This window comes from Xiphias gladius, chromosome 21 (genome assembly GCF_016859285.1).
Source record: "Xiphias gladius isolate SHS-SW01 ecotype Sanya breed wild chromosome 21, ASM1685928v1, whole genome shotgun sequence".
In the NCBI taxonomy this organism is placed as follows: Eukaryota; Metazoa; Chordata; class Actinopteri; order Istiophoriformes; family Xiphiidae; genus Xiphias; species Xiphias gladius.
This window is the reverse complement of record NC_053420.1, coordinates 7943475-7953747: the sequence shown is the minus strand read 5'-3', so window position 1 is coordinate 7953747 and position 10273 is coordinate 7943475. Positions and strand designations below refer to the sequence as shown.

At 39.9% G+C, this 10273-nt stretch overlaps 1 protein-coding gene across 1 annotated transcript in view; it reads right to left on the bottom strand.

The window, feature by feature from the left end:
• Positions 1 to 2692: 2692 nt before the first annotated feature.
• Positions 2693 to 10273, bottom strand: part of eif4g3a (eukaryotic translation initiation factor 4 gamma, 3a) — a 51052-nt gene continuing 43471 nt past the window's right edge. The window contains exons 27-35 of the mRNA XM_040158807.1: positions 9276 to 9388; positions 8692 to 8864; positions 7428 to 7553; positions 6944 to 7025; positions 6319 to 6417; positions 5958 to 6104; positions 4666 to 4747; positions 4380 to 4526; positions 2693 to 3692 (exon numbers count right to left, since the gene is read on the bottom strand). Of these exons, the coding sequence (XP_040014741.1) occupies positions 3511 to 3692; positions 4380 to 4526; positions 4666 to 4747; positions 5958 to 6104; positions 6319 to 6417; positions 6944 to 7025; positions 7428 to 7553; positions 8692 to 8864; positions 9276 to 9388 (1151 nt within the window). The 3' untranslated portion in view covers positions 2693 to 3510. The remainder of the gene's footprint in view (positions 3693 to 4379; positions 4527 to 4665; positions 4748 to 5957; positions 6105 to 6318; positions 6418 to 6943; positions 7026 to 7427; positions 7554 to 8691; positions 8865 to 9275; positions 9389 to 10273) is intronic.

Below are 10273 nucleotides of genomic sequence, written 5' to 3'. Positions count from 1 at the left end.
GTCGCGTGGCGTTTAGACAGACGACCGCAGCTCGTGGAAAAGAGGCTCGCCAAATTAACTCAAAGGGTTTTTGTTTTTGTTTTTTTAATTTTTCTTTCAACTGTCTTTCTAAAAAAGCTCAAACATGAGACTGAGGTTTTTCTGTCCATACTTTTGAGTTAACTCGGTGTTCATTAACGTACCGGCCAACACCATTTAAGCACCTATTTATTTGAAGCATGATGAACCAGTTATTAGAGCTTAAACATTAAAAAAAAAAAAAAAAAAGGGCTTCTGATGAGTTTTGGGCAGGTTGTCTATGGCTGGGACTCATGGGAGCTGTAGTTCTTGAGTGCAATCTAAATTTAGTACTTTACCCTTGGTTAAAGTTAAAAAGGTGCTCAGAGTTTACCATCCCGTAAAGGAGGAGACCCACGGCCTGATTAACGTGGAAGGAGCCCCGGGGGGCACAGATTTGTTGTTGGGCTCCCGTTGACCCCCCCCAACTATACATGTCAGTGTTGTCAGTGTTCCCCCAGACGCCCAGACACCAACCAGTGCTCCAGAGCAGAAATAATTAGTTGATTGATTATCATTGTCTGTCAATGGATTAATCATTGAAGTAATGAAGGAAAAATGCAGAAAAAAAAAAGTCCAAGGCTCTCAAATGTAAATATTTGCTTATTTCCCAGTTTTTTTCTATGAGAGTAAAGTCAACATGTTTGTATTTTTGAGGCCTGTTCAGACAAATTAATTATTAACTACATTTAACCATTTTCTGGCATTTTATACACCAAACAATCAATCGATTAAACACAAAGATTGTCTGACCAATTGATAATGAAAATAGTTGGTTGCAGCCTTTCAGTACTTCTGTGATGGAATACTACTACTGTGCCTGTGGTTTTCTAAGAGTTAATTACTTGACACAAATAATGGAAGCAATTTGATAAAACACAACTTTACAACAAATGAACTCACTGTGCCCACGTTGCCCATTTGGTAATCAAGGCTTGGGTAGATGTACAGTACATATTCACCCTAATCAACTTTTGAATATGGACAGAAAACGGCAGTAAAACCGATGAAAGAAACCGGTGATGTGTAATTACACTGAGAGCTGAGGTAACTGAGACAAGAGGCATTGAAAATCTCTGCAGTGAGAGCAGAGGTGGGGGCTCTGTCCAATGGCAACAACCCTAACCATTTTGTCTCGGTTAACATCAGAAGAAATGCAACTTTTACTGTTCAGTACAGTGGTAGATAAACGTTCAGTGTAGAATATAGAAAGAAAACATTGGGAACGTGTTTCAGCTTTCTGGAAAGAGCGTTAAAACAAACCCTTACTGAATACGAGCCAGGAACCAAGCGCTCATATTCTAACAAAATAAGCGTTGAGTCTATGCTTAGAAATAGAGCTGCAATGATTATTTGAAAGAAGAAGAATGGGCAACTATTTTGATAATTGATTTTTTCAGTAATTTTTTCAAGCAAATGTTGTAATGCCAAATATTTGCAGACTTCAGCCTCTCAAAAGAGATTTGCTGCAAATATTTGCATATATTACTATAAGCTGAATTTTTCAGGTTTTTGACTTTGGGTCAGATGAAACAAGACATATGAAGACGTCATCTTCAGATCAGCGATTTTTTTTGATGTTTCATAGACTATTGTGTGGATTCACAGTCTTGCATTATCATCTGTCCTGTTTGCTCTTCTTAACAGTTGACAACTGTATGATTTGAGTCTTGACTACTTCACCGCAGTCTCCATTAGAGCTGCAACTAAATTTCACTTGCACTATCGTTTAATCTCTCAGCTTTTTGCTTGATAAATAGATTGGATCAATTGTTTGGTCTATGAAATGTTTGAAAAAAAGTGAAAAATGCTTGTCCTAAAGCCCAAGGGGACTTCTTCAAATTGCTTGTTTTGTCTGGAAAAACAGTTAAAACACAAAGAGAGAACAATTTTTAACAGAAAACAGAAAAGCAGAAAATCCTCACTAGCAAGAAGCTGGAACCAATCAATATTTGGAGTTTTTGCTTGGAAAAAAATGACCTGAACAATTAACCAATTATCAAAATAGTTGCCAATAAATTGACAAATCAATTTATCATTACAGCTCTAGCCTCTGTGTTCACAGTGGGTGCCTGAAATGTGTTTCGGGTGATCTGGTTAGCGTGTGACCACACAGACATTGTAATTTGAATAAAACTGCGTGCCTGACCACATTGAGACACATCACAACTAGATTCATCCACAATCTAGACACACAAATATAAAAAATGTGTGTGTGTGTGTGGGGGAAACAAAAAAAACAAAACAAAACAAAAAAAACAAGAAAAATATACAGCGACACGCTGCTAAGACACTTTCAAAGACATTTTACAGATTGTTTGTTGGTGCTTCAATGACTCAGCAGAAGAGGATCGAGTGGTACCCATGTAGTGAATCCTGGGCCGGATGCCAGCTGGTCTCTCAGCTGCTTCTCCTGGTCAGATCAAAAAGCTCTTTTGAAGATGCTAAAGTGTTGTCCAGAACAGGAAAACTGAAACACTGCCCCAGTTTCACTCACTCACTCACTCACTCACCCACCCACAGAGAGTTGTAGGGGAGCCACCAATAGCAAAAACCCACATCTCCAAACACCAACCATCCAAAGAACAAATCATGAGAATCAGCTTTTTTTTTTTTTTTTTTTAAATACCTTTTTTGTCTTTAATGTATTTACAAGCATTTAATCTGCTCTGTAGGTCTGAAGTATTACAAGCATTTCATGTTCAGCGACCCTTGCCATTTGCTTTTTAAAGTTGCATTTTGCTCATTTCATTTGAATGTATCCGGTTTGTTCGTCTGCATTTGTTTTGACAGTTCTGTGGACTGACTTGCATCGCTTTTTGAATGCATATCTCTACCTCTCACGAGGTGTATGTACATATCAATGCAGAGCAAGCCAAGGCCTTCCGGTTATTGGGAGAGGACCCTTGACCTCAAACGTCATACATGGACAACGTCGACAGTTCCTGTGCATCCACTCCTTTTTTTTTATCTCTGCTTCCCCTTCATCCCAAAATAATTTTGTTTTACCCTGTTTTTAAACCAAACAGTGTGGAGTCCAGGGAGGCTACTCATTTCACAATTATTATTTTGTTATTATAATTAATTATATTGTTATTTCTGTTCTGTTTTTGTGAGCATCTGCAAATGTTAAATAACTTTCATATTTGCAGTCCTTAAAAAAATAATAAATTAAAGAGTCCAGAACCTATGTATTTTTTAAGTCTCTTCTTAAAAAGTAACAAAAGAAAAGTAAGTTAAAATTTAAAACAAAAATATTTTCTATGTATAATACAGGTATTTAGTGCTTCCGCCGTTGGAATCCAAACTCAAAATGGCGGCATGTTTCAGAACTGTACCGCAGAAAAAAATTCCAGCCGTAAACATGTCGTCCTGCCCACACACCCATTTTGAATGTTTGGTCTGCTGTAAGGATGCAGCTCTACTACGTCATGTCCCCGGGTGCCTCCCTCGTCAATTATCTTCCGACTCCTCCTCCGCCTCCCGCAGCCAAGTGAAGAAGGCCGTGACAGACTTGAGGGCCACACCCTTACCCTGCTGCTCGGCGGGGTCTTTGCTCGTCTCCCACTTGTAGAAAGCGTCCTCGGAGATGACGTCCTCATCGTACAGACAGTCAAAGAACATCCGGAGAAGGTCTGGAGACGGAGGGAGGGAGTAAATACACATTCATATAAAGGGAATGTAGTGTAGCTAAGACATTTTTAATACCACATAGAATGACATTTAATATCGGTTACAACATCATACCTGACAAAGGATGGAAGTATGACGGAAAACCAGCAGGGACAATATAACCTACCATTATCATCACAACTTTTCAGTACATCCCAACAGTTTCTGACAATAATTCCTGATGATATAATTAACTTTATCAATGTAATCTGTACCCAGTGTGTTCAAGAAAAGGTTATTTGGTGCCGGAGTTTGAACGATGCTCCTCAAATGACCTAAACCTACATTAAAGTTAATGTTCCAGAGAATAGGTTCATCCTTAGGGGTCTCAACTTCTTTTTCAAAATGGATAAAAAGGTCCTTAAAGTGCTCAGAAGAAAATGGAAATCTGAACATCTACACTTCCAGGATAACAATGCAAACCTCACCTTCTGATATAAATCTTGTGACAAGATCAGCAGCTCCAGAACAGCCACTAAATGGACCCTGTGGTGCGATTACATTTTGTACAATTCTGTTGCTTAAAACAGTGGTGGAACCACAACTTAGGAAACTACTAGGTAACTACTTGAAATAAAGAAGAAGAAAACGTAAAGATAAATTAATCTCCTAGTCTCATTGGGAGGAGTAAACTCTGAGGCAGAACTTACTTGGAGGCTGATCGAGGGCGACGATCAGCGCCTGAAGTGCATAAAGTGCTTGCAGCTGTCGCTCAGTGTCTGAGTTAAGGTACTTGAGTAATACAGGCAATCTCCTCTGGATGATGGCCGTGTCCACTCGACAGTTGGTGTTATCATCTGTGCAGTAAAGCAGGAGGCAGAGTAAGTGCGTGCTGCGCCGCTCCGCTCAGAGTCTTGGCAGTGTATAAATATTGCATTCAGTGGTGCGATTTTAGCAGAATAGAGGAATCACTCCTCCAGGTGATGGAGTGGTTACCTTTCACTGCTGCCTTACACACAGCTGTCATCAAAGCCCTCAGGAAGGGGGACGAGCTCATCTGAGATTCATCTAGGTTTGCCTGAGAAATGGAGCGCGGGGGAGGAGGACAAAACACAAAATTTGTCAGTTTCACATGGCCCAGCTTAGCAGTGGGGGCACCGGGGAACAGGAAACACTTGGAATATGAATACAGAAAACAAACCCCACAGTACTGGAAGCAGCATCATGTTTGTGTCAGGGTATGGGAGTGAGACACCCTCCTTAGACAACCATGTGGTCCTACAGGACAAATGTTCCCACCGGTTTCCCTTTGCACCACGTAGTATTTCTGCTTCTGCCCAAACATTCTGATTTCGACCACAACACCCTTCTATTATCCTTGGTTATCCAACTCATCACTTAACAGCTACTTGTCCAGGGTGGATGTGGTACTCAGTACTACTATTAGTCAACTTACTTACTTATGAGTCACTACCTGTGCAGCTGAAGAGTGGTAAATAGTAACTTGACTGCATTTATGTAGCATTTTTATCCAAAAGTAGCTTTATAATTCCATTCCTCCGTTCACCCCCCCCCCGCCCGCACACACACATTGCGCGGGCTGCCATGCAAGACGCTCATTTGACCGTCGGGAGCAGTTTGGGGTTCAGGGACCTGCTCAAAGACACTTCAGCATGTGAACAGGAAGCCGGGGATCAAACTGCCAACCCTGCTAAAAGTGGACGACTAGTAGAGGCTGTGTCTGCGTAGAGTCAGGTCAGTCATTTGGGAAGTATAATACCAGCTCAAACTAAAGCAGTCCATTGGACTTGTATTGCATGTTACTTGTGGTAAGGAGCAATCGATGCACCATGGTATGACAGCATGTGAAAAGTTTTGTATTTCGCCTTGAACTGTATCTGTACTTTCAAAACACCAAGTGGCTGCGACCGCCACCACCTCCTCGTTACCCATGTAAAAACCTGGGAAATCTGTGTGAGGAAGTGCTTACCCACCACTGAGGTGCCCTTGAGCCGGGCCCCTTAAACCCCAACTGCTCCTGCTCAGTAGCCAGCAGATAAGACTGTAGTTGTACTGGGCTATACTCTCCTCAATAGAGTAAAACAAAAACGTAACAGGGCATTTGCCACTTATGCTCAACTGTTACTTCAGTATTTCTGCTCATTACATGCAACCCACCAGGTGTGAATAAGCTGAGTTATGTCAATCTTGAAAAACAGGCTGCCCCGCTGAGTCTCGCAGAGCTCGGTTGATGACAAACGTGCGCATACATGTGTCACTTGCCATACCTCTACCCAGTCAAAGATCTGCTCGTCACTGGCCATGTCCTCCAGGAGGAGTCTCTCCAGCTGTCGTCTAAGCTCTTCAGGAGACAAGATCCTCCTAGACAGAGCCGCCTCGGGGCTGGAGCCGTCCGACTGAACGAACTGGAGTTTCTGTTTGTGTCAAGAGGACATGGATATGTTGAGGAAGTGATAAATAAGGGAAAGACGATGAAATGGAAAAAAGGGGAGACGAGGAAGAACAATGGCGAGGACTTTGGAAAGGGATCTTTATCAGCTTGTTAGTTTAACAGCTGACGGATGGTGACTCTGAGTTTTCCCATGATAATGATATTTCTTGATTTGAGTGCGGGGCTTTGCCACCAACCTGCTGTGAGATGAAAGCCTGGACGTCCTCTCCCTCTGGTAGAAAGTCAGTCCAGTTGAGGCCAGATTCCCTCCACAAAGAACCCACAGTCCTATGGCTCTGTGGAGACGAGACCGGACAACATCACAACTCTCTTCTCCGAAATATCTTTTTACTTTTCATCTAATTTAAAGCAGTGAGCAAAATTAAATGTTAGTGCTATATGCTGAATAGATGTTTACCAAATACAATGCAAGTGATTTACTTGATGAATGGAAACAAAAAAAGCCCAAAAAAGCCCCTAAGCCTTGCTGATACTCTTGGGATGCACATTTTGCATTATTCCTTTAACTGATTATTAATTAAAGTATAATTATAATTAACGAATAATAAAAAAATTGCTAAGGTAAACTCCACTTCAGTGTAACAATAAACAATATATATTCTTTATCTATCATCAGTCTGGAAAGACATTTAATGGAATGACCAATCATTGATCATCCTTTAACTGTGCATGCCTTTATCTGCAGTTCAGCTACTGGTTTACTCTTCTGGCTCCATAGGCGAACAGGTTATATAAATGTGTGCAGAACAAAGTTTAAAAAAAAATTAAAATAAATAAAAATCTGATTTAAGTGTTGCTTACCATTTGTTTGCATAGTATGTGCAGTATTTCAGAAATTAAGATCCCAGCTCTTCCCACAGGAAGCAAAGGTTTGCTTAATTCACTGTGAACAAACAGAGACGGCAGAAATGAAATGAAATTTAAAAAAAAAAAAAAAAAAGTCCGCACATTACTTTTCCATCATATAGAGTTTAAGTTTACAGCAAATTTGCAGCACTTCATGCAAAAACCTAACAGCTTGTATGTGACGTTTTTCTGAGGGTTATTTTTTTTCCCCTTTATGAGACCGAGCACTAAGATGTGGTGGTAAACAAAGGGCCTGAAAAGAAGAAAAGGTAGCGTGACCTCCAAGCTTGTGCAGACTGAGGTGACTGAAGCCAATATTATGCACCACTGTTCACAAGCTGATGATTTTTTTTTTCCCTGAACATCAAATTTCACTATATTTTTCGTATATGGCCTCCTTAGGCATGAATGCATGACTCAGGTATAGACGTCTCAGTACCTAAAGAGCTCTCTCATAGAGAAGCCCCCTTCCTTCAGCACAGGGCTGAGCAGCTCGGCCAGGTACAGCCAGATATGGGGAATGTCGATGGCCATGTCGTCCGCCTGCTCCAGCGTGTCTGCAAACCTGAGAAAAACACGAGGACAGGGGGGCGGTTAGAACCGAAACTGCTCAAAAAACACAGAAAAGCATCTCATTTCTGAGCAAAAGTCCGCTTCAGGGGATTCTGCAGGGGGAGAAGACCTCCACCTCAAAAGAGCCCTCTAGCACAGGTCCCTTTTTCTTTGGCCTGTGGATGTCACTGAGCAACTCACACAGCCACACAATTTACTTTTAAAGACCTTTTAAATAGCAAATAGAATGCAGTTTAACATCTGTTTCACATTCAAACAGGCCAAAGTGAAATTAAAGTATGATGGAAAATCAGTTTATTACTAATATACTTTTCCCCCCTCAATACTCCCTAGCAGTATATAGCATTAATTCCTACTGATATCATTAATTATACATTAATTTGAATGGACCAGGGTAAGTGATAGAAAAATGGATGGGTTTATGAACCATTTACAACTTATAAGTTTATCAAGTCCATTTTTAGTTTTTGCTAAAAACGAGACTTTCCCATTGTGAGCTGATGAGCTTCATAGCTACTGTAGCTAGTAGTAGTGACGGTGTTTGATAGGTCTGATAGTGCCGACTGAAACTTCACAAAAATGACTGACCAGCCTCCTGCAGAAAAATCCATTGTTTTACCAGCTTCACTTTCAGTGTATACGTGTATAAGGTCTCCCGGCACCCTCAATCACATCACAATTTAGAACTACCAGTACTGCCTACAGCAACCAAGAGACAAGATCTAAGACTTTTGTAAATCAAATTTAAGACTTTTTAATGTCTCCTAGGGCCTTTTTTTGAGGAAACTGAATCAGTGGCTTTTTCTTTATATCTTTCTTTCAAGTCCTGAAGAAACAGCTTTGGTTTAACATGCGACAGTTACCCGATGAAACCAAATAAAAACTGCAGCTCTTTTCCTCATCTTACTGTCACCTTAAAATCTTTAGAAAAAGGACATTTTGGAAAGAGCAAAAGAGTCAAAAGACAGTATGTGTGATGTGCCATCGCTTTCATGAATAAAGTGTTACACAGCAGCCACACTCACAACAAAGAGGTGAGCACACAACACTGTGATAAAAATTAGCTTCATGTCAATAAAAAACGCTTGATTATTATAAATAAAGACAGCACATTAAGCCGGTGAACTGACCCTTTGTAGAACTGGGGTTTGGGCAGGATTCCCTGCTGCACTAGCTGGAAGAGGAGCTGGCCCATGTGGTCCCGTGTGATCTGACTTCGCTCAAGCGTCGACTCCACCCCCACGCGCACGAAGATGTGCTGCTGAGAGCCCAAATCGAGCTCGTCCACACACTGGACAGCCTCCTGCAGAAAACAGAAGAAATATGATCAAGCTCGAGTGACCCGGAGAGCAGGGACAAAAGGGGAACTTAGCACCGCAAGCATCTGAATTCTTACATTCTAGCAATTAAAAGTAGCAGTACAGTATTTCACTAAATGCAGCTTAAAGAATCAATACCCACTGATTCATACAGTATAAGCAATTTCCTCAAATAATTATTATAGTTAGTTATTTGTTATAAGCAATGAAGACAAAATGCTTGATTTACCTCAACTATTTTTTTTTTTTTTTTTAAAGTAAATTATCTGATTATCCGTCATTGTTTCATTGATAATATTTCTTTTTAGGCAGCAGTTTGTTAATGTGCATTAAACCTTTAGTGTCTAAAAATCACTGAACTCGACTACTGTTGACTTTCTTGTGAATCTCAGCACCTTGTAATCGTTTATATGCAGGAACTCGTCGATGATGGACTTGGACTTCCTCTCTATCCCCTCCTCAGATAGGGCAGGTCTATCCAGGGTCTGGACCACAGGCTCAGGTTTCACTGTCAGTGCAAAAAAAAAAAAAAAGTCACAACACTGTGTCTTTGGTAAGAGCTACATTCAGATGTCTCTTAAATCTCCTCATAAATAACCTACTCTGTTCTGAATTTAATGAAAAAACCATCACAATGGTTGATATAATGGCTTTGTCCATTTGTAATTTATAAGAGTTCATACTTTTCTAATTTGGTTTTGGACCTATGATAACAAATCCCAGCTTGTAGAGAATAATCATGGGGCAAAGTTTGCTTTTAAGATCAAATTTGTGATTTTATTTTTATATCGACAAGTAAAGAACCTCACTGAACAGACTAATAGCACAGGTCATGGGATTTATAACCAAAACTAATTTAAAAACCATTTCTTCATAATTTGTAGTGAGGTGATGCTTTTGTTTTTGAACAGGATTTCCACCTGCTTTCGCTTCCAAATTCTTTTCTATGTGTCATAATACAAGGACTATCAGTGGACAAGTTAATGAAACTGATAGTAAGATATGATTGTTTGCTGATCCCGATAAAGCTGTTTTAACACGAGGAATGTAAAACTGACAAACTAAAGTCAAATGTGAAAATATGTGTAATTTACATCATCACGCAATAATTCACATGAACTTAATATTGTGTAAATAAAAGATGACAATGAGGGCAAAAACAGATTTTCTTGTTGCTGATAGATTGAGAAAAACTGCAGAGAAAGTAAAAATTTTTATGTATACTTTTTTCCTAGCTAATCTTATTCTGTGTTACTATAAAATAGATTAAAAATGTAGATAAAAATTCCATATATTTACTTAAAAATGGCAGAAAGCAAATATCACTGTGATATCAATAAGGATTGTTTATGTATCAGTATTATTTCCATGAATGTCCACTGCAGCACCGTGT